Here is a 23,891-nt window from a genome sequence, read left to right as displayed (position 1 = left end):
CTACGGTATATTTACACAATCCAAATGGGCTATTCTGTCCACAGCTTCCTGCTCAAACTTAATCAGCATACAACACCTGCAGTAATGAGAACACACATTTAAATGTCCCAGGGTGTGTCAAATCACATTTAACCTCTAAATGTATGCCATTTATACAACCCCAAGCAGGATCATTAACATGCCATGTCATTCTCAAAAGAAGCCTAATCAGGCCTTTGATCAGACACACACTCATTTGCATTAGCTCTGGGCTAGCTTACACTGCAGGTGCACTATGTTCTTGCCAGAATGGAGTTGAGCAAAGGGAAGAGAGCTAAACGTTTCTTTGGCAGTATGCTCTGATTAGACACAGAGGACTATTTAAGAGAGGAAGACTGAAGGAAGCCAAAACATTGTAAAGATACAGGGGTTTTAGTTAATGTGCAAATTGGTGGATGCACCATTGATGTGCTACACACAGTACTTCACAAAATGACATGAAACCAAAGTGTTTTACCTCTAATGTTAACCCTAATTAAAAGATTTGTGTTTCAAAGCAGGTTTTAGTTGGTGTATTGCAAAGGGAGAAGGGGGTAATGACTGATGTGGAATAAAAAACAGAAAGAGTGCAGAGCCAGTGCTATGTGGCTCATGGCTGGATGAGGTGGTTGATATTTGACAATAGTGAAAAGAGGTTAATCATAAATCTACTGCAACCAGCTGTCACATGATGCAGTTTACAGAGTTACAAAAGACAGCAAGTAATATGAGCTGTATTTAAGGCCTTGTTGCCACACAAAATGCTCCTAATACTGTTGAATATGCTTCAAGCTGTGCCATTCTGGCAGTGTCAATCATAAGTCAGCACTCAGGACAAACTGATGTTTCTTATCATTGCAACTGACTTTTTTTTTTTACAAACAAAAGACTTATCTTATGCGAGTTGGGTTAGCTTGTAAAGCTTTTAACTTGAAGCGATGTGCAACAGTGAACCCTGTAAACATACTGTTGCTTAACTGATTTAGAGCCGTCACAGCTTGTGAGGGGAAATGGACATTAAATAACTGGCTTGACTGTGCCATGTATCATTGTTTCTGAGCAATGCACAGACAGAATGATTAATACACTATCAAGTTAAAGAATGGAGCCAAGCACCCTGCCCTCTTTGGGGTAACAGAAGAACAGGATGAGGTATAACTAAACCCTCTTAACATAAAACAAAATGTCAACAAGCTTAAAGTAATGTGAGGCTCAGGATAAATGCAACAGCAGAGAGTCATTTATAATTCTAGTTTCAGTGCAACTAATTAAATCATTTAAACAGATTGATGAAATATAGTCTTAATTTTAAAAAATAAAAAATAAAAAATAAAAAAAGGGTCTTCTTTGCAATCAGAGTATTTCTGTTGCAAATAATTTCATTACGATGCCACTGTGCCAAACACTGCATGAGTGCCTCTCAACTGGCTGTCAGTGTCTAGCTGTGTAGCAGATTGGGGCCTATGAGTCTATACAGAGCACAGTGTGAAACAGTCATGGTAGACCTGGCAAAGCCTGACCTTATCACAGTCTGAGCTCACACATTAGAGAGTGGCTTATCTCAGCTGCTTAACACTGAGGAAAAGAGCTACTATAAACTGGCAACTTTGACTCTTTCTCTTCAGGTAGCAGAGGTAACACCATTTTCCTTGTAAAATCAAAAGTGCTGATGCAGGTGAACTATAGAATGGATGTCTCTAAAAATGACCATATTGAAATCTAAATTGCAAAATTTTTTGTTATATGCTCTTTGTTTATTTGGTTACAAAGGTAAAAACAGACATGTCTTTGTTCAATTTAATTTAATTTATATAGCCCAATATCACAAATAATAAGAATTGTTAAAAGAATAAAAGACCACAAACATTTAGATCAATTACAAAATAGCAGTAGAAATAAAGATGCTTTATTAACAACAATTAAAACATGAGGTGGCTACAAATTTTCTATGGTTTTCATTTATTGTTAACTCTCTCCACCATCACCTGCAGACTACCTGTCAGGAGTGTCAAAACACTGCCTAGTCACATGAGGATCATTGTGGCCTGCTGTGGACAGTCAGCTTGACCAATGATAAAATAGCAAACAGGAATGAATTGACCTCTGAAAATCCATGCATAAGCTGTGACTCTCATGCTCGCCATGTCATCATGTCTCTTGGAGATGCACATAGCAACCAACTACTAGCCTCTCTGCCAATAGCATTAGAATGGTTTCTAAGTGAAATGGACAGTTGTAAATACAGGCAAGGTGAAAAAGGCACAACACAAAATGGAAAACCAAACTGAGCTCAATTATTGAAAAAAAGGTGGTGCTAGTATAAACCACAGGCCCTGAGCAAGGTTTAGCTATTAGAAGAGGAGGACAGGTAAACAGCCAAAGTAGACAAACTGGTTTTTCATGTGCTGTGTGTAAAATCACACTGATATTATCCACCACAGAACAGAAGCACAGAGCGCTGGTGTTTTCCTATCTCTAACACTTAAGTAGGACAGTAGCTGAAAAAAGCCTTTCATTCAAAACCATGTGACTTATATAAAATTTGAACAAAATGGGTTTTATAAGCTTTGAAACACATGACAGGAAAAAAGTCAGCAAAAAACAACAGCATCATTGCAGTTTGAAATACATACTAACATAACTACATATAAAACATAATTGTACCCTGATAAAAATAAATATATAGAGTGGGTGATATGTATTTACAAGGAAAATGTCTCAAATCTCATAGTTTTATTCAAAGTATACTTAGCGCCATTAAAGACACACGAGTCAGCATAATATGTATATTTGAAGATATATTAAATTAATTGGTTTGGGGTTACCTTCATATTAAAGAGGGAAGCAATGGTCATTAAAGAATGAGTCGTGAACAAATTGTGATCAACTTTATTTTAGTTTAGATCAAGTTTATTCAGTGCACTGAATACAGGTACACAGAAATTTAAAGTGTCATCATTCAATATCGGGTTTGTCCACCTCGGGCTTCCAAACAAGCAGTGCAGTGACGGCGCATGGAACTGACAGGTCTCATGATCCTGTTCTGTCCTGAGGGATCCAATCCGATCCAATCTGGCACCAATTTGGCAGGCGAAAACATTTTGGCGTTTTCTTTGCTGCCTTTCTATCAGCTATTGACCACACCTAAAGATACCAGTCAAGCATGAGACTGGTACAAGAGATTCAAGTCAATGTCCAACATTAAGGGATTAGTCCAAACGCGGACATCATGCACGTTGGGAATGAAAAAAATGCAGCTGTTAACTGTGTTACTCATCTTGTGAGGAACATATACAAAATAGGCACCTGAGCAAATCATTTTCTGGAAATTACACCACGTTTGGACTGTGCCTTTTTAATGGCGTTAAGCATATAAATGAAGGATATAACTGAAAAGTGATAAAGATACAAGTAATTGTTACACAACCTTCAGGGGCATGTTTCAACTTTTATCTCTTCTAAGATTCCCAGTTCATTTCAGTGTTTGCTCTTCGATGAGTTAAGGTGACTGAAAGTCTGTTTCATTAAGTTTTCTGCAGCTTTAGCAAAGCTGATTGCAGAAAGTTCCATAAAAATAGGTTTCACGTCTGACAGTTATATATACAGCTTGATCACGACATATTTTGTGACTGTAAAGGTCCCGTAATCTTGGCTTTATATTGTCAAATTCTTATCTTGACAGTGCCACACTACTGTAAAAGTGAGGATGAATCTCGAACTGCCATTTACCCCCTTTATGTTTCATTCCTTAGCCTAAAAGAGCCATAACATACATGCTTCTGTGTAGTAATGGCACAGAAAACTTTAATTATATATAATTACATGTATCATCGAACTGTTCAAGCCAATTGTAAACACAACAACAAGTTACTCATTATCCTTGTGGTGACTACATTTCATCACTCCCACACAAGTGGTTCAACACATGCCAATTTTCAAACACCTGCTTTCTGACAAGTGTTAGCTGATATCTACGTCTTACAGAAACATCCACCTTCTCCTTTAGTTATCCTTTGCTTTCACCAGTACCTCCAAGGTTAATCTCATAGAGGTTTTTTATGTTTTGAAATGAAAATAAAAAGTGTCCCAGGGGCTTGATACTCTGAAACAACATAGCAAAGTATGCACCATTTTCGATCCTCCATTTAAGATTCTCTAACATCACTAACCAACATCTCCCAGCTAGGCTGTAGGAGGTATAAGGCTTGGTTTCCACATGATTTACTGTTTCTTCATTACAACTAACATTAAGTGGCCAATAGAAAAGTTAAAGAGCCAGCAAAATAGAGAGTATTGAAAGCGTCAAAACTTATAGACTATGATAATCAGCCCACAGTGGCTTATTGGGTATCTGTATTTGTATTTATTGTGAGTGAATGGGAATTTGTTTAACACAACACTGTAAAACTCCATAAAGTCCAAATGAAGCTTTATCAGGCTATTTACAACGCACACAAAAGCATGCAGCTGTAATATTATCCCATTCATAAATTCTAGGAATTAAATACCTATTTATCTGACTCAATTCTCATTTCATCTTTGAAATCTCTCCTTCAAACAGCTCTGCAGATCTCAGCCTACAGGCCAGATCTAAGATGCTAAATGCCAGGACTGTAATGACAGAGGCTTCTATTGTTGTACCAGGCAACACGAGACCAAGACCTGTCTACTGTCACCCAATCCCAACAGCAGACAGTTGTGTTTAAATAGTTATTAACAGCCACAATAGTACAGACAAAAACATGTTCTTTTCTCTATTTATGAAGGAAAGTCTCATGATATCTAAAAAAAAAAAACTTGTTCAAGTTTCAGATTTGTAACTGTAACCAGACATGCTTGTAGTTTCAGGAGCTGAAAACTGAAGGGAAAAAATGCCAGAAAATACACTAACTTCCTTCTGCATCCCTCTCCTCTCAGTCCAAATCTACAGAATAATATAACAATAGATGACCTGATGCTGTTTCATGCTGTCATGAGACAATGAGGCAGAGCAAAAGAGTTGTGTCCACATTATTTATGATGGAATATGATTGGTCTGCATCACAGAGTACATTTTTTACAGCTTAAAAACACATGCATTGAGTAGAGGCAAATGTCTCTGTCCTCTAGGGCCACTTCAATCACAATATGCTGAAAGGTAATTATGGATTTTTTACCCAGTGATGCTTAAAAAGCACTGCAGCTTTAACAGGCATCATTAGTATGTTGGGGCTTAGATGAGTGTTGAAAAAACAACAACTTATCGATACTTCACTAACTTTTCTGTGTGATATTCTATACAGAAAAATGACAAACAGCCTTATGACCCTGTTTTCAATAATCCATTTATGTTTTACTGTCATGGATACAATGAGCTATACTTGGAGGAAAACCTTTTAGTGTCACTATCATACCTAAATAGTGTGGGAGAAAGCATGACAAGAGGCTGAAGTTCTTCATAAGTAGAAGCTGAGTGTTTTGCAAAAGGGAGAATCAGAAGTCGAGTGATCTCAGCCTTTACTTCAGCCACACAGAGGACCTTCTTGAGAGCCCTTCCAATGTTGTGCTTATTGTCTCCACCGCTGCTTCACCTTGTGATTTCCTCTTCTAACTGCAGCGCATTGAGTTGACCCTGACCTCAGCAACACTCATGTAGAGAAGTACTTTTTTTTTTTTTTTATCAGTAAGCATCTCTCTTGCAAAAAGCCTTATCTTCAACTTGAAACTCACCAGGACCCACAAACAAACATAGCTGGGTGTTATCACTATAAACACTTGCACTCATGTGCTGTTATACCCATGCAGTTCACTAACAGCTCTAAGCAGAGTATGTTTATATTACCTGATGAGGACAAAAGGTAACAAACATCTACCTGGAATTCTGCTTTTTGTGCAGTTGATTAGATGATTGATAGATTGATTGGTGATTGGTCCTTATACCAATTCCTCAGGTTCAAGCTTCCATGATTGAAAAGCCAGATGCTAAATGTACATGATGCTGAAATACCTCTCAAATGTATTACAGGTTATTTTCCCAGACAAATACTCAGATTTACACTTAATTGGCCAGATTTGTATCATTTCCTACAATTAAATTAATATTTTAATATACATTTGAGCATTTTCGTGGTAAGGTTGCACCAATCCAATATTAGGATCAGATATTGACCCCAATATCAACATTTTAGCTGGATTGGGGATCGGTAAAAACAACCGATCCGTAAGACCAATCCTTCCCCTTTAAATTTTTGCGACACGGGCTATGCGCATGCCAAACATAATTCTAAAAGTAACGTGATGGACCTGTGGAGGACATGGTGTGTTATATAGCTTTGTAGATAAAGCTGTGAGAAAGTGAGTTCCCCCTCACCTTATTGACTACCTGATGGTCCCCAAAAACAAATTTCGGGAGAGTGTCCCCCCCCAGTTGAGAACCTCTGCTCTAAATAAACAATGATATCGGATCAGTATCGGGTATCAGCCAATATGCAAGGCCCCAGCATTGGTATCAGCACTGGAACTGAAAAAGTCAGATCGGTGCATACCCAATTTGTGGAATATGGAACATTGGGTTATTTGGATGCAACAGGCAAGGAATGAGTGTGTGAATAATCAGAATAAAATTGGGTAATGAACTTCAACACCTTGCATGACACTAACAGAAATGATTAGATACAAGGAGACAGATTTACTAAGGTAGTGCAAATTAGCCAGGGCGCAATCCAAAAAAATGTAGATTTACTAAGGATTCTCAAAAACAGATGCAGCAAGTTCATTTCTACAGTGAATTGTACTGCTCTAAGCCCTGCGAAAATCACAGCAAAGCCAGATTGCACATAAACATACCATCCTACAACAACACAGGCATTGCGTCTTAGTGTAATGTGACAAACACAAGTGTAGGTTTTATGCAAGTGTTTCTCTCTTGAAAAAAACAAAAACAAAACACACATTAAAGAGAGACAGCAGAAAGAGGAGTTTTCTGTGGTAGAACCGGAGAAGTTGGTACATGACTATAACCTAGTCTAAAATAGTGGCCTAAAATGCTTTAAAATTACAATGTCCAACCTTTTTATAAAGCCATATCAGAATCTCCATTGCAAGCGAGGGCAAGGTCGAATTCCACAAAGGAAATAAAAGAAGATGGCACAGAGCATGATGCAGAGGAGATGCACAGAGAAGTGACATTTGTAGCCACCATGAACCTGAGCTCTGTGGTCAAACCTGAGCGGTACACACATTTATTCTGAAAGGTGGGTGTGCTATTGTTTTTAACATTGGTAATACAGAGGAAAAGGTATGCTCTCTGTAAATGCATCAGAACCGAGAAAAATACTGGGAAATTTGAATAGCCTATCACATATTTGTCCTGTTTTTTGGGTATGAATCTTCATAAATGTATGTGAAAGTAAAACCTCTGTCTGACTTATTGTTGCACCTCCTAGTAATTTGGTAACGTTATGTCAGTGCACTTTTTTCCAATAATTATCTCAGCAGGACCAGGAACAACACAGGTGGCAATGTGGACTGTGAAGTCAGCCTGCTCTGATAACACCTTCTCCTGTCATTCCAAATAAATAATCAGGAGCAGAGAAAAAGGTTTCTTTTCTACGACCTACCCTCTGTTCAGTGCAGTACCTCTATTAAAGTGATGCCAATGGCAAAGGGGTTAAGCTTTGGCTTTTGTCAACATTAAACACTGGTGGAATTAGCAGTAAATCAACAGCCATAATCTAAGTAAATCAAATTACACAAATCATTAAAGCACTATCCTCCCCAAAATTGAAATGTGAAATTCTACAAATACATGTGCAGTTATGTCAGCCTCAAAATTGTATCCATGCATGTCCAGCTGTAACTCTGCACTGCTCCCGTTTAGTAAATCTCAACAGTAATTTTTTAGCACCAAACACAGGTTTGCACTGGCACAAAACATTAGTAAATATGGTCATGCATAGATCTATTTAAAAATGTCTTTTATTGTTTAATACTAGTATTTTATTGGTGTTAGGACATGCAGCACTCACAGACGATATTTATACATTTTATTAATGATATTGACATTGGTATGGATGCACAGATATATGCTGGCTGAATATTAGTACTGACAGATATTGGCTATAGGTTTGTAAGATGTAATTTCACCCATGCAGTGTCCAATAACATCATATTTATTTGTTATCATACATTTTAAAGGTTGTTTCAGTTCTTTTAAACTATTCACAAATCTACATACAGAATATTGGTAATAAAGATTTATTTGTTTCTGTTGCACAAAAGGGAGGATAAATGACAAAAATTTAATGAATCTGTATCGACATTGGGTACTTGCCAAATTGTCTTTCCAATCAGTGCATTACTGAATATGTCCACAGACAACTTCAAGTTGTACTAAATAGTTTTAACTTCTATGTTTTACTTTTATGTTGTGAAACTACATGAGAACGTACAAGAATGTAAATGAAACATAAAAATAAAACTAAATAGCTGTATTGTAATTGTCATCTATTTTTGGTTGTTTGTTGTTTGACTGTTTGTTGAAAATATTGCTCTGGTACCAGTACGCTAGATTTCTGAATGATACTGAACTAAGAGGGACTTTGAACAGAAAACAGAGCAGAGTAGCCACTTGTCCCTTCAGTGAGAGAAGCAGCGAGTGATCAGGTGGTTTGCTCGGCTCCTGTAATTAACAACAGCCAGATCCAGCCAGGCATGACCAGCAAATTAACATGCAGCAGCTTTCACACTCTATCCCACAGATCTGCTCAGTGAGCAGAAAACCAATACCGGGCCACTCTGAAAATAGCCCACACCACAAATTGTCCTTTCAACTACAATACCACTAATAGTACAACTAGATTCAACAAGCTAGTTAAAGAGATGCCTGGCCTCAATATGACAAAGTTACAGACACAATAAGAACAACGTGTATCTAACATTTGAGTCAAACTTTACATAGCTAGAGAATTTTGGACTGGTGGAGTGCAAATTTCACATGCTGACACACAGTTTCATACAACGTTGGAGCAACATCTTGAAATATGGGACATAACATCACCCTTGGATTATTACAGTATTCTGATTCTAATTCTGTTTCTGATCTGTATTTTTGCTATTAACTAACTATTGAGTATTAACAACACTCATACAAATCTAAGAATCTTCATTTTTCATCTACATATTTATTTCTGGTTTACAAAATACTGTGATTAATTCAGGCAAATCAGTTAAAATATAGCTTCTGTCCTGTCCTCCACAGTACCCCATCTCTCACCACTGTTTCCTGTCCACATAGAAACCAGCAGCACAAGGAGGAAATCCTTCCTTAGCTGAAAGCACAGTAAAATCAGGGAGGTTGGGGGACATGAACATGTAGGCATTTCTATCAGCTACTGGACAAACAGACAAGGCTTATCTAGAACTGCACATGCAGGAAAGAAAAACACAGAGGACATGCAGACTGCCAGGACTTTGTATTGACTTTGGTTGTAGTCTTCTTGACATTGAAGGTGTGCTCTAACAGCAGAATGATGACACCACATTAACTTCCAAAACATGTTTTATAAGCTTATGTCTAAATCACTACAAAGCACTTTGGCTGTCACATACTAGTGTGCGGACGTTTTGGTGCCACTGTAGATTTATCAATATAACAACAAACACACCACTATGTAAAGGTTACAATCAAGCACGAATCAGACTAACACATGACTCACACACATGACCTGAAGGTTAACAGTTCTCAAGGTTAACAGTTCATGTCTTTGGGAAGCATGTATCTGAACACTTGCACACTGTGCACTTTAAAACTGTTTACTGTTAATAGCCATTATGCTATAATAACTATAAAAATATGAATTTAATCACTGATGATACAAACATGTATGATACATTGACTACACTTAATATCATAATGCTATGAAATATAAACTATGTAAGACTTGTCGCTTGTAATTTGTACAGGCCATTCAGGCTTCACCATCCTCTCTAATTTTTGAGAGAGCAGTGGTTGAAGAAGTTATGGAGTAAAAAAAGAGAACTAAAAGAACAATTTCCCACTGTTTCATCGTAGATGTGTTCTAAAAACATTAATAAATACATCGTGCAAAGCTTTAAGGGAGGTATTAGAGGAAATGTTTATGCTTCCTCCTGTCTTTAGGTCTGTGTAGCATGTGCATACCTGTGTTCATTTATTTCTGTTGACTTAAAAAAAAGGACATAATTAATATGCCATACAAAAAGAGAGGAGCTGTCCGTATAACCAAACTTGTTACATTTTTACAGTCTTGCCACACATCCTGCAGAACTCCTTTACAAGCTTAAAAAAAAGCTTATATTGGGCAACTCACATCCAAAAAGTCCACATCCAGAAACATCCAAAACATTGCAAAACAAAAAAGACAAAAGAAAGTACACACAGTGGGTAGTATCGCTGCAGGTAAATACACCACAACACACCTCTAGACAGCTGTAAGTCATGATTGAAGATTATTCTTATATTAGTCTATAAATCTAAAATAAAGCCAGAGCTTGCCATTAAGTATTAATTCTAACAAAAGACCAATACAAATTCAGAGAAGTTGCTTTATTGTCTCCTGGCCTACTTAAAGAGAAAGCACATCATAGACTCTACTCATAATGAATTCAGTGGAGTTTTACTCCTTACGCTGATTCCCTCTTGACAACCTTCTTCCTCTCCACACAGTCCCAAAGTACCTACTGACCTTGTTCTGTCTCTGAAACTCTATACATTACAAAAGTGTTGGACCTACATATGCACCAGACAGCAATCCTTTAAGGACTTCTCTTACTTGGAACAAAATAAACTTACTTCAGTGAAATCATAGAACAAACATTTTATGTCCACATTTCATACCTTAAATAGAATAGTCATAATGCAAATTAAAGACACTCATTTTTGATAACTTATTACAGTAACTATCAAAGCTTTAACTGATTTTCTGTAAAGTGTACAAGTAATGGACTTAAACAATAAATGATTACAAATGACATACCTCAAATTTTGCAAACTCTGTTAATCTTCATGTAATTTAACACTTATATGTAATATTTAACGCGAGCAAATACTTAAAACACCTATTATGTTGTAGGCAGGTAAGTTTGTAGATGGGCATTCATGGACACTTTAACACTGACATTTTACTTATATTTTCAGTAAGAATTCCATTAACACCACATGAATACTTAAGAGAATTATTGTAGTTACTGGACTTAAAGATTACATTATTCAAACTATAATATGCAGTAGAAGATATGCTAATAGAGAACATACTCAGGTAATTCTTGATATTATAGGGTTGGTAACAAGGAGTGCACAACACCTACACAACGTGTTTATGGCTATCATAAATATGGTACTTCCTTGGTCCATAAACAACTGTGCCAGTATGACACATCAACATGTTTTTATTCTATTTCTTATCAACCACCTCTGGCACAAAGATACAGTAAAGGCTCAACCAAACAACTGGCTAAAGTACAGCCCTTGCTGTTGTTTTCGCCTTTGGAATAAAATACCCATTTAGAATTTAATAACTCAGTACTGAAGAAGAGAGTTACTGTGTTCTGAAACTGTCTAGAACACACATGACTAACATCAGCGCTTATTAAATATGAGCTTCAGATCGACTGATGCTCTGACAAGGCAGCATCATTTAGCTAACACTGACTGGCTAGTTAGCCGCAAGGGGTTAGCAGTAGCTAGCATCCATGCTTTATAACACTGAGACTTGTCTAATGTTAGCCGATGTGAGAAAATATTTAAAACACTGGTTGTATTTAGCATGCACTTCAAATATACAGGGAGATTTCCCCATTTTGCAGGTTGATGTAACCTGTCATTTAGCTCTGTGTAGTAACCGCAGTGACAGCCAGCCGGCTAACCTGACGCCTTGTCTGACGTTAGCTGTCGGCTGATGTGAGCTAGCTAGCGCGACTAGCTAAACGTCGGCGATGCTGCATCAAAAGCCCTGTGACATTTCACTCACCTAACAGTGCCCGGAGGTGTTTCAACCGGGTCAGTACATCCTTCTTTGGGTCCAAAACTTTCTGTGTAGATTTCTTGACGTCTCCATGCTGCCTTCGAGTGAACATTCCGCTATAAAATGCAATTGTGGGAACTCAGATCACCTGTGATTCACCATACACCAACCCTCCTGTGTGACTGTCACTTTCCTCACCACCACTCTATGCTTGCTGGGTAAACATTCGGCCGACGACCGCTAGTGTCCTGTTTTTTTGTGGGTGTGTAAACACGGAAGTGCAAGTTAACAGAGAGGAGTGGTCAAATTCTATGAATACGCCTCCTTGTTTATAACTGCTTCACCATCCACTGATAGTGGTATTTTTTCATTCATTCAAATAAATGATTAAATGTTTTATACTTCACTTTGCTTCTCTAGCTTAAGCCAAGTCGCTTCATTGTGTAGCAACGTGTTTCCCATTCAGGTTTCATACTCCAGAAACTGAAAAATAGTAACTTTTGTATATTGTCTTGAATTAGACCCGACAATTTCATGTTGAAGACAAGGCTTTTCTAGACAATGGGAGTGTAAATCCTAACATCACTAACCAGAGGTTTGTTAAAGCAGGTTGGGGTCCTACAATAATAACCCCCAAGCGCCCCCTGGTGTTTGTCAGCGCAGAAGAGAAATGGAATGAAATAAGGGCAAACTCTACATTACCCCAAATTAAAGCTTTTATTATGGAACCTTTGATGGTATGCGCTTTGTTCAAGTTAATCAAGAAATGCAGGAAAGTAACTACACTGCAGCTATAAACAAAAAGCTCTTTATGTTTACATCAGTTGTTTTTTTGTTTTTTTTTCGTTTTATATTAACTCTTGGCATATTTCCTTTGTGAGATTTTCCCGGGTTTCTCCTGTTCATTAATTTTTAAATTATGCTGTATTACATACTTTTATTTAGATTTAACCATTTATACTCTATATAAACTTGACTCTCTGATTGTACTTCATAGAACTGATCTCATTGTGTAAACAAATAGCAGAAATAAAAGAAAGTCACTTAAGCTAACAATTACATGAATCATAAATTAGTCTGTCAAATTCTTTTTCTTGATTAATCTAATTTCATAGGGTAAAATACAGACGTCTACCCTAAAGCATTATTTAGCCAAGTCCATAATGATTGCCCATCTGACAGCCCAGTACTCAATCGTGTATAAGAGAGAAAAAAATTATGCATCACTTATTTGAGAGAAAGTGATCCATTAAGTTAGGGGATGTAAGCTCAGTGCAGGAGACAGATAATAGAGTTTTAATAAACTGACTGCAAATAGTCAAATATAAATTATGTTTAAGTCTCCATATTTAACATTTATAAAAATATACACATATTTAACAATAGTTTAAGATATATCAGCCTATAAAGTATTTGTAAGCAGAAAATTCTATGTACTCTAACCCTAATCCCACAGTACAGGTGATTTTTACTGTATGGCCATTCTAAAGCAGCTTCTGCATTTGGATGACCATGAGGAAGTTATACTTTTTGACAGGTATAGTAATTCACATTTCAAAACTACTGTGGATTTAGTGTAACACTGCAAAACAAGAGGACTAATGGCTAGAATTTGGCTAGAATAAGAGTGATCTTTGCACTAAATGAAACAACTTGCAGGCAACAGTAATGCATTACAATAGTGCTTATGGTAATGTAAATATATTAATGACAAAGTGCATGTTTTTATTTTCTTAACCTGGAGTTGTGACAGGTGCAGATATGCTGTAAGGCAAATTATTTAGGGAATTCAGTTCCATGGTCCGAGTATAAAAATGTCAGCTCACTGATATGCTGACTAGGACACATAAGTCCAATGGAATCTTAGTGGCTTATGCGACATATAAAAATTATAAATCTATCTAAAAAAATAGTTTGTAATTGTGTTAGCGTATGTGAAAAAATACATAACATACTGTAATGTAGAATGAGAATGTGACTGAATCGTTTCCATATGTATTTATACACAAACCTACACTGTATCTAATAGTAATTTCTTGCAGCTTTGATACCTTGTCAAAGCCTGTAATAAAAATATTGTTTGCCTATCACTAACTCCTAAAAGCGTCAGTCATGACTAGTTATGAAAGAACCAAGGAAGATAGCTTGCAGATTAAAGACACCTGAATTATTTAATATCACACTCCTCTACACTCATGCTGCTCATTCAAGCCTCTGCCACTTGACACTGTAAACCAAAAGTTATAATGAATGAATATAAGAACACAAAGGCATTTCTAAAAAGGAGAGCTCTCCTGCAGCTGAAGTAAATTTAGGGTTGTGCTAAATTGAACAGAGTTCAGTGTACTCATGACTTTAATGGATTTTCAAAATAATTTGTTCTACATGATTGTGCAAATAGCAAATTCCATCATGGAAATGAAAAAAGTGTTTATATTCTGAGCTGAATCTTAAGTTCCAAGAAATTGGATGCATTCGTTAATCAACCCTAATAAACTGACATTCTGTGCAATCTCCTACTTTCGCTTGTCTGAACCTATCTGTCTTATTTTGGAAGCAATTAATTTTGAGGCTAAGCTGGGAAAATTGTTTTATTTACACATCTTAGACATATCTCACTGAAGACAGGGCTTAGACTAGAGAGTTAAAATAGAGCTCAAGTTTGGGACTGAAAAGACCTCACATTACTATAGATAAATCTACTAATATAAAGAAATAAACATATTATTAATGTTCCAATGCACTCTCCTGAAACATATTAGAATATAATACAACCATTTTTACACTTAGAATTAATTATATACAGGACTGCTTTGTTTTAAGTCACAAAATAGGCAAATGAGACATGTATTGGAATCTTAGATAAAATGAAACTGACCAGGAGATGGCGCCTAAACCATTGCAATGACCATATGAGGACTCGATGAGCTAAAATTGACATATGAATAAAGGTAAATATTATGTCTGTTTTGTTTTTAAGAATTACAACATATTCCCTTAGTAAAGTAGTAATATCAATCGAGTAAGATACACGTAAAATGAATTATATGTTACTGATGGGGAGAACTATATCAAAAGACTCAAGGTTGTTTATTTGCACTAACTTTTGTACAAATATTACAGCTCTGTGAGTAAAGCACTCACAAAAAAAGGTTTGGATATTTCAAGAAAAAAAAAAGACTTTATTTTATTTCATCTTCCATCTCCACATATTGAGCACTGGCAGTGTCGTGAGAACATTTGTCAGCCTTTTTCAAGGCTCTCCACAATAGATGTCTTGAATGACAGGAGAGGGAACACAGGATAGTGAGAGCGGAGGCCAAAGAGGAGGAGTAAAAAGAGGAGTAAAATCAGCCTTTGCCCTGCAGTTTGGTATGACACTCATTATCTGAAGTGGGCCATTCTGAGAAAGGAGGAGGTTGCCTGTCACAACAGATGTTGATTACACAAAACAGGGTAGTTTGGAAGGAAACGGAAATAAAACACAGCCCACACACACACAAACACACACAGACACACACACACACAGGGTTATTGTTGGTGCTTTGTCATCAGTCTTAATTGACTGTAATCACCATTCCTTCTTGGCAAACCTCCCCTGTTCTTGAAGTGCAGGTTATTGCTCATTATCTAAGATGGCATGGACCTACTGTACAATAATCTATCTACAACAACAGCTCGACTGGGTGTTTTCTTCCCTCTCAAATCTTGCACCTGCTCATCCAACTCATTTTTGAAATAACATAGTATAGGCTAAAACAGTTCAACTTCATGGTGCACTATAGAACTCTACACTTCATTCCCTGAGATAGTTCACTGTAGGACTTCACACTTATGGTGCCAACTGTTCTTGAGTGAGATCATTCATTACAAAATGAGATTTCCCCACATATAAACCAACATAATTCATTCTCTTTCCATCAAGGCCTGGATTTGCCAATTGCCAGGCCCCTGGTAGTGGAAGTAAACACCTGACGACCAAATGGTGGCACTGTAGCCTTACAAATGTAGACAGTCCTTCTTCAAGCAGGGCTGTCGGACTGATTCCAATCCAAGGTTTGAAAAGCACTTGTCTGCTCTAAATTGTTCTTATAAAGAGCTTGGAAATACTTGACTTTTCTCCTTATGTGGTTATGGATTTCCTTTTTGTACAATTAAGTGCCATTAAAAGCTAATGTATCCTGTTTAACCACATTAAGGTGTTGGGGTGGACAGTGGCACAGTTATTCGGCCACGTATTATGAATAGTAGCCCAGTGTTGAGGCATTTTTTTTGGAATCTGTATCGGACAATTCAGAAACTTCAGGGTGAAAAGGATCAAAGAGAAATGTCCATTGGGCTGCTGTTTTTTTTTTTTTTTTCCTTTCTTTCTTTCTTTTTTTTTTTTTTTTAAGCTGAGACCACCCACAGCTGCTTGACATATGAGCAACAGAGCAATAAAAATGATGAAACAAACCACATCTGTGTCTGAATTTACCAGGCTCATAGACTAATAATATGTATTGTTTTTATTATTTAAAAAACAACAACAACAACAACAATAATATTTACTGTTAGGTTGCTTTTTGTACAATATTTATTTCACAATTTACTTCCTGTGGATTCAGATTCTAAACTATGACAAAATGCATTGATTTAATTTAAACTCATACATTCTAGGAACTAAATATATTTTGCCCTAACTGGTAAAATATTAGAAATCTTGATGCCATTTTTTCCCCCCAGCAGTTCCAATAAATAAGCCACAAACCAGACACGGCAATTTAAGCTCCCACCGGGGGTTGTCATAGCACCCTAAGCTACCAAGGTTATCACACAATTAACATGTTCAAAGCTCAATACCCTCAACTGCAATGTTGATGTCTGTAATTAAAAAGAGCAGAATAATTTTAGATTTTTGCACATATCAAAATTAGGATATATCTTATGTTTGTTTGCTGGATTCTTCACATAACTTGGGTTTGTAAGAGGACAAATGTAAAGCTCAGTCTATGGATATAAGCAATTTCTGAGTCTAGTGTTTGTAATGCACACTGTAGTTTGGAGCACATCTCCATAGAGGTTAATGAGGGAGCACTCTGAAGTAATTAAAACAAGAGCATTATAAGGCAGCAGTTTCACATAAGGTACTCATAGCAACATACCCCATACTTAATTAAAACTCTTTGCTGACAGCATTTTGTATCTTCTCAGGTAATCTGCTGTGAAATTAATAAGGAGGGAGAATTAAATCACTAACATGGGCAAAGACAGGCTATTCTTTTATGCAGTATGCATAACAAGGGTCCCTATCTGGAATGCGTGATCCATGTGTCGCTGAAAAATAGTTCTTCAGGTTCTCTCCGTAATCTGATTCCAATTTCACTTGTGGTCTGACACTGTAGTGACAAGCCAGGGGACGTTTAATTGAAATGTCCATGCCTTTAATTGGTTTCTGTTAAGATGCGAAATTACCTCCTGAATTACAGTCTTGCACCTTTAAATGCTGATACAGAATGGTTTCCAGTGGTGATCAGTTAAGGAGCTGAAATAATGCCTCCATTCAATGGCACATCACTGTGCTGAGGCAAAAGAACATTGTTGAATTTAAAGACAAACTGTTCAATCTAGGGCCTTGCATTTCAAAGACAGACATTTATCTAGTGAAATGAATTGTTATTTTTTAACAGGGTTGTGCTTGAGAGACAATGCAATACTTAAGCCTGCTCATGCAGTATCAGAAATAAGATTCAATGAGGCTTTAGTAATTCTGGTAAGATCTCTTTCAAATATTTATTACACTTTACCACTTTTAAGTCATGGTATACTATGTACAGCTTTTTATCATGATGCTGTATTTAGACTCATAAATATCCATTACAAATAATACAGGGGCTGCCAGATCCATTACAAGGCAAGTGAACCTGGCATTTATGATATCATAGTAAAGCTGAAGGTGTTAGCGTCAGACTCTGACATGTTCAGGTAATGTGTGGGTGGTAGACAGTCAAGCTTTCTTCACCTTCTTGAGGGTTGTGCTCTTCCAACCTCCTACATTGAGATTTCTGAATTTTCCCATTCTAGGGCCCCTGTCACCCTGCTGTGGCTCTGCAAAACATCCCTGCTCTCCCACTGCTGCCTCCTCCACCTACATCCATGACCCCTTCTGATAAGCTTGGAGTTCATCCCTTTCACTGATTAGTTTGCTGGCAGATTGAATGCCCATGTCTACAGCCCTGTGTCACCCAGGCTGGCTCTACCTGTGTGTGGTTGGATCAGCAGGTGGCTGGCGTACTGTCTGGTGTGATACTGAAACCATTATTTATACATGACAGTTTTCTCTGTGCTTAGTAAATCCATGTTTCCAATCTCAGAGAGAATGTATGGAGGACAGAAGACACCCTTGGTCATTTCGAAATTCTAGAAAAATACATTCTCACTCTATCTGTGCTAGAAACATACTACTACCTTGCACACATTGGGAATAACTTGCAAAAATGTGTGATTTCAGCATTCATATTCTATGTTTCACTGAGGATACTGTAAATGTGAGGTCATTAGTAAGTTCTCTGCCAAACCCTCCTCACTTCAGTATATAGTGTGCATATGTGTGTGTGTGTGTGTGTGTGTGTGTTTGCGCGTGGTTGGTTTGTATCAATTCACATGTGTTTGTTTGTTTGTTTGTTTACCGTGCTACCACTGGCCCAACTTAGAGCCACAGGAGTGTGAAATAACAAGCACAAGAGGGATTTCACGCCTTTACAGAGCTGAAAAGATATGTTTTTGTCAGACAACTCAGTCCATTTCCATCCTCAACAAACTTTGTTTACTTCCCACTACACTCACACTCATAGTCTACCTATTTTGTAAAACCCCATACAATTAAACAGCATCATTATATATGTGTTCCCACGGGTATAGTGTGTTCAGGTTTGCTTATGTTTCACCCCTAGCCTGTTTTATCGCTGTTATCAATGGCACATGGTGCATCATTAGAAAAAGACAAACAACCCTGTTTCTTTTTGGGGGACAGACACACTGACAGAAAATCAATGCTCGGTTTCCCATGAGCACCTAATTAGCCAGACACTTGTGCACTGTTGAAACATGGGCAAGTTGTCTTTGTCTGTCGAGTCAATCAGGTGAAATGCATGAGAGACACCTTCCAGGCTGATAAAGTGTCAAAGAGGTGACATGCAAACACATAAGTGACACTTATGGTCCAGCATGTCTCACGCCTACTATATGCTTTGGCAGACTTAATTTGACCTGAAGCACCATGGGTAATACAGCTTGTCAAGTAACCCTTGTTATTTAGTAAATACCTCTGATAATATTTGTACATAATATAATAATTTATTGTAATGCTGTGAAAGACTAAAGATTATTTGAAAATCTAAGATGTGATTCTACAAGCTATAAAACAGGGTCAGGAAACAAGTACTATGTAAGAATTTGTAACTTGAGTGCCATGCAGAAGGCAGTTTTCTAAAATGGCTCTGACTCAATTGGTCTCTCACTGGAAATTCTAAACATTCAATAAAAGAGAAAGTGGAGGTGAAAAAATATCTAAAATGTCCAATCCTATTCTATAACCTGTTAGAGTGACACTTGCGAATTTCCACTATGGACAAGGTGGCAGTACAAACGCAGATAGACGAAGGGGAATAAAAGGACCTTCTCATGACAAACTTTCTGGAAATGTCAGCCTTTCATGCTGTTGAGAAGACCTATTTCATATCTATTACAGCAGGCATTCTGTGTCCGATATTTCAGATTTCAGTCCTCCCCGCACTGCAAATCCTCTGCCAATCTTCCGCCCTTAAGAATCTCTGCCAGCCCTGATGCATTATTCCCTCCACCTCCTCTCCCCCTTTTTTGATGTGACAGAACAAACCGCGACCTATTAGGATTAAGGCTTTGAAAAGATCTTTGAAGCCGCTCAAGGTTCCTTTAAACTGGGGAATGACAATATGAGCTGTGTGGCAGCAGATGCTGAATGGAGTGATTGCTAGTCCTCCTCATCGAGGCCTGCTGTCACACAACACACAGGCATACAAACACTCACATGCGTGTGCATCTTTGCACGCACGCAAACACAGGCAGCTAGCAAGACCCACCCCTAGCCAAAGCACTGCAGTTGTCTTTTACAGTACATGCATTGTGCCCACAAATGCAGATTTTGTTGAGTACTTTCCTTTTTTTTTTTAGTGTTTTGTTCACAATTATCAGGGTTGTGTTTGGCTCTGAGCCTTTACTTTTTCTGAACTGATGCCCAGGATAAAAACAAACAAACATGACAATACCCCGCATTTATTCCTTTAATGATCTGTTTCTGATTAGGACACAGTCGTGTCAAAAGCAACATCGGAGACAGGATACTGAAATGTGAAGGACGGGGGTAAACATGGAATGATGACAGACTGCTGGAAAAAACATGAAAAAGAGAGAAGTCATAACCCACTTGTGTGTGTTAACGATGTCTGTGAGGGCATGCGAATGAAAGTTTTCTGTCTCCTTAAAACATAATGGCTTGCTGTGGGAGCTTTTTATCTGGCTGAAAATTAAAGGAGTTCAAGGTGTCTCACTTTTCAGCGTGAAGATTCTCAAAAGCACAGAAGAATTTTCATTTTATCTTTTTATGATGCCTCAGCATTGACAGAGCATCTGATGATCGCGGAATGATGGAATGCTGCACTGATGCAAAGGAGAACAAATTAAGCAAAAAAATGACATCCTGAATACTACCTATACACTTTACTTCAGTCACACAGACATGGCAGAGTGCAAATACTATTGCTATGCATCTCCCACAATGAAAAAAGAATTTAACACTCTTTTATCTCTTCTCTCCTCTGAATATTCCTTATCATAGCTGCCTTGCCCCCTGAGGTAGCCAAAGACAGATGTGATATCAAATATTCAAACTGGGTGCTTCCTAGAGAGATTTATCATAGCAAATTCCACAGGCGATCCTATTTAGATATTCACTGACTGTTTTGCGTGGTGTCTGGGGTTAAACATGCCCTGGTGTGAGATGTCACTGAGAGACAGTCACTACAGATAGCTGGTCGGTGGAGAAATGAAGCCATGGGGCACACAGGGTAAAGGCTTCTTAGTACACAGTCTGAGAGACAAGTTCTCAGGGAGCTGCCACCACAGAGCACATATTGATCTGCCATTACATCTTATCTTTGTTACTCTACATTAAAATGCTCAACACTGGCTCTCTCTCTCTCTCTGCCAGGCTGAAGGCCTTTCTATATCCCTGAGTGGAGGAGCTCTAATCTCCCCATGAAGTAGTGGGAGCCTATCACTGGCAGAAAACACACAATTCTCTCTGCAGAAAGAGCAGCTCAGAAATTAACCAGCTTAAAATGCTCCCCCTCAAAAGTGTAACATGAATGATAATTAGGTTTGATCCGCACACTGTGTCTTTTGATGCCGATGTTTTTTTTTTTTTGTTTTTTTTTTGTTTTGTCTTGTTTTTTTTTAGTTTTAGTCTGTGAGATTATTGGACTTTACCCCCCTCCTTCTACACTCTTTCTTCTTCTTCAGGCACTGTTATCATAATCCAAACAATTGGCTGTTGTAACTGTATGTATTCCTCTTGTGGGAAATGGCTGGGAATCAGATCCTCTCGGGTCTTGTTTAATGTCCTGTCCAAATGAGCAGGGAAGAGTTGAAGCTCTGACAAAACGGCCAGGAATAAAGGGGAGAAAGGCTGGGCAGACAGACGGATGAGCCCCAGGCTCCAGGGCTTTGACTTTAGCCAAACAAACGTTTGTTTTTCAAAGTGTTTTTATAGTAGGATGGATTAAGGCGGATGTGGACCAAAGCCCCCCACCACCCCTGCCCATCCGTGGTCTTGTCAAACGGTGCATTGAGAAGAGGGGTCGCACCTGTTAGGGCAGCCCAGAGGAGCAGGACCAGGATGATATTGAGCAGGGCTTTGTGGGCATCAGAGTCAAAACAAAGCTGTCAGCCAGGGCTCATTCATCTTTGATGTTCATTGATGAGGAAACTGGTGGGCCTCAACAGGGCATTGTTTCCTCTAAGTGGTGCCCATTGATAGCCAGAAAGCCACGTTTGTTTTTAGTCTCTGACGGGTGGAGCTCATTTTAAAAGGCTTAATGGTGCATTTAACCAGTCCAAAACACTGTGCTTTGGAGCCCTTCTTGCACCATTGGCTCGAGGCTGTCTTCCTAGTCCCTAAATGGCCTATAAACAATAATAAAATGCTAATCATGTATGAATGGCCAGCACCGGTGGGCATGCATGTGTCGGCAAATCCTGGGCTCTTCTAAATGCCTGCTTTGACAAATCAAGATCCAGAAACGAGGGCATTTGACTGCCATCATGTCTGCTTCCTGGCCCATTCTGCACCTCTCCACTCTCTTTGTCATAAAAACCTGGATAGCCTTCATAAAGTGCATTTCTCATGCTATTGTTCAGCTAATCATATCCTCTCCAACAGTTTCAGGATGTGACAAGATAAGATAGGGAATATTAATGCCATATCGCCTCATCTCAAATTATGAAAATGCGTGGATGGGGGAGGGCATCTGGGGAGGAAATAGAAATCAATTTGTAGCGCTTCCATTTTGTATATTGCCTTGAAAAGAAAACAGTAATTTTCCATGTTATCTACCTCAAATCCCATTAGAATCAGGTTAATTTAGTGGCAACGATTTCAAAACGTTTTCATATCATCCTATCAGCTGATGTCTTTGAGTACTTTGTGTTTGTAAGGTGTTCTGTTCAAATTTAATATCATGTCAGATACCGTATCTGACTGATGCATGATCTTGGATATCACTTTGCACGATGGTGAATGTAGGGAAACCACATTAATTAAATTCTAAATTGTAATATGCATACTATGCAGTCCAACTTTCTAACTAATTCTAACTAGACTGCAGTTGAAAATCCCTCTTCATGTACAACATAGCAAATAGTTTACCATCTGACAGTTAGCTTGACCTTATATTCTATGCTTTTCTTTCATCATTCTTGGTATTCACATTTCTCTCTATTGCATTTTGTTCAGGGCACTACATTTAATCAGATTTAATTAATTAGACCCTGCACTTCCCTATGGTGTACACTCTAGAAATGTATAATAGAGTATATATTATTTCTAGTCCATGAATACTCTACAGAATCTAGTTATTAAAATGGTTTGCAAGTTTCAAATATTTCACAAAAAAAAAAAAACATGGAGCAGCAAGCTCATAATTTACCACTATAGATCCTTCATTCATGAATACAAATGTGTCTTTCTCAAGGGCTGGCCCCTATTGTTGTGAAAAATCAAGGACTTTTGCCTTGTTTCAGTGCAGAGGTGTATCAAGGATTGCACAGCCACATCTTACCTTAAATAAGGGGTTCTGTTTACATCTTCAAAGCACTGGAAGAACCTCCTGATTGTTTGCAAGCTTGATTTGCTTGTATTCTTAAATGATAGGCTCATATAGAGCTCCAGACTTTGTTTACGTGGCTATGTATTGGTTGGCTGCCTCCTTAAGCATACAGAGATATGCAAGAGCAATCAAATATTTCTATGGCTCATATAAATGATGGTGGATGGAAGAGGAAGTTTGAATTTTCACTCCTCATTTGTGGTTCAATTGCCAGAGTGTGTATTGCCTGTTTTTCCGGAAAGAAAATAGATGGCTTTGTCACTCAGTATGCATAAACTGTTGGGTCTGTTTGTTGTATGCTGTCAACGGAAATGATAACAATTCTATTTGTCTTATGAGAAAGACATTGTTACAAAGTCTGAATTGTAGTTTTCATGAAAGGGATTGTTTGTCCATTCTCAAGTTATTTTCCTCAGACATTATATGGCATATCTACACAAACGTTTCAACTGCTGAAATCCCTGTCACAATGTGATATGTTAAGAGGAAA

General features: G+C 37.9%; 1 protein-coding gene across 4 annotated transcripts in view; it reads right to left on the bottom strand.

Moving 5' to 3' along the window:
• The window catches only part of ralgapa2 (Ral GTPase activating protein catalytic subunit alpha 2), a 101,142-nt gene extending 88,870 nt beyond the window's left edge, over positions 1–12,272 (bottom strand). For 3 of the 4 annotated variants that reach the window (XM_030126099.1, XM_030126102.1, XM_030126100.1), the window contains exon 1: positions 12,006–12,272. In XM_030126099.1, the coding sequence (XP_029981959.1) occupies positions 12,006–12,111 (106 nt within the window). In that variant the 5' untranslated portion in view covers positions 12,112–12,272. The remainder of the gene's footprint in view (positions 1–12,005) is intronic. The other variant, XM_030126103.1, reaches the window with a different exon arrangement.
• Between the last annotated feature and the right edge of the window lie 11,619 nt (positions 12,273–23,891).

The sequence above is a fragment of the Sphaeramia orbicularis genome, chromosome 22 (assembly GCF_902148855.1).
Source record: "Sphaeramia orbicularis chromosome 22, fSphaOr1.1, whole genome shotgun sequence".
In the NCBI taxonomy this organism is placed as follows: Eukaryota; Metazoa; Chordata; class Actinopteri; order Kurtiformes; family Apogonidae; genus Sphaeramia; species Sphaeramia orbicularis.
This window is presented reverse-complemented; position numbering and strand designations above follow the sequence as displayed.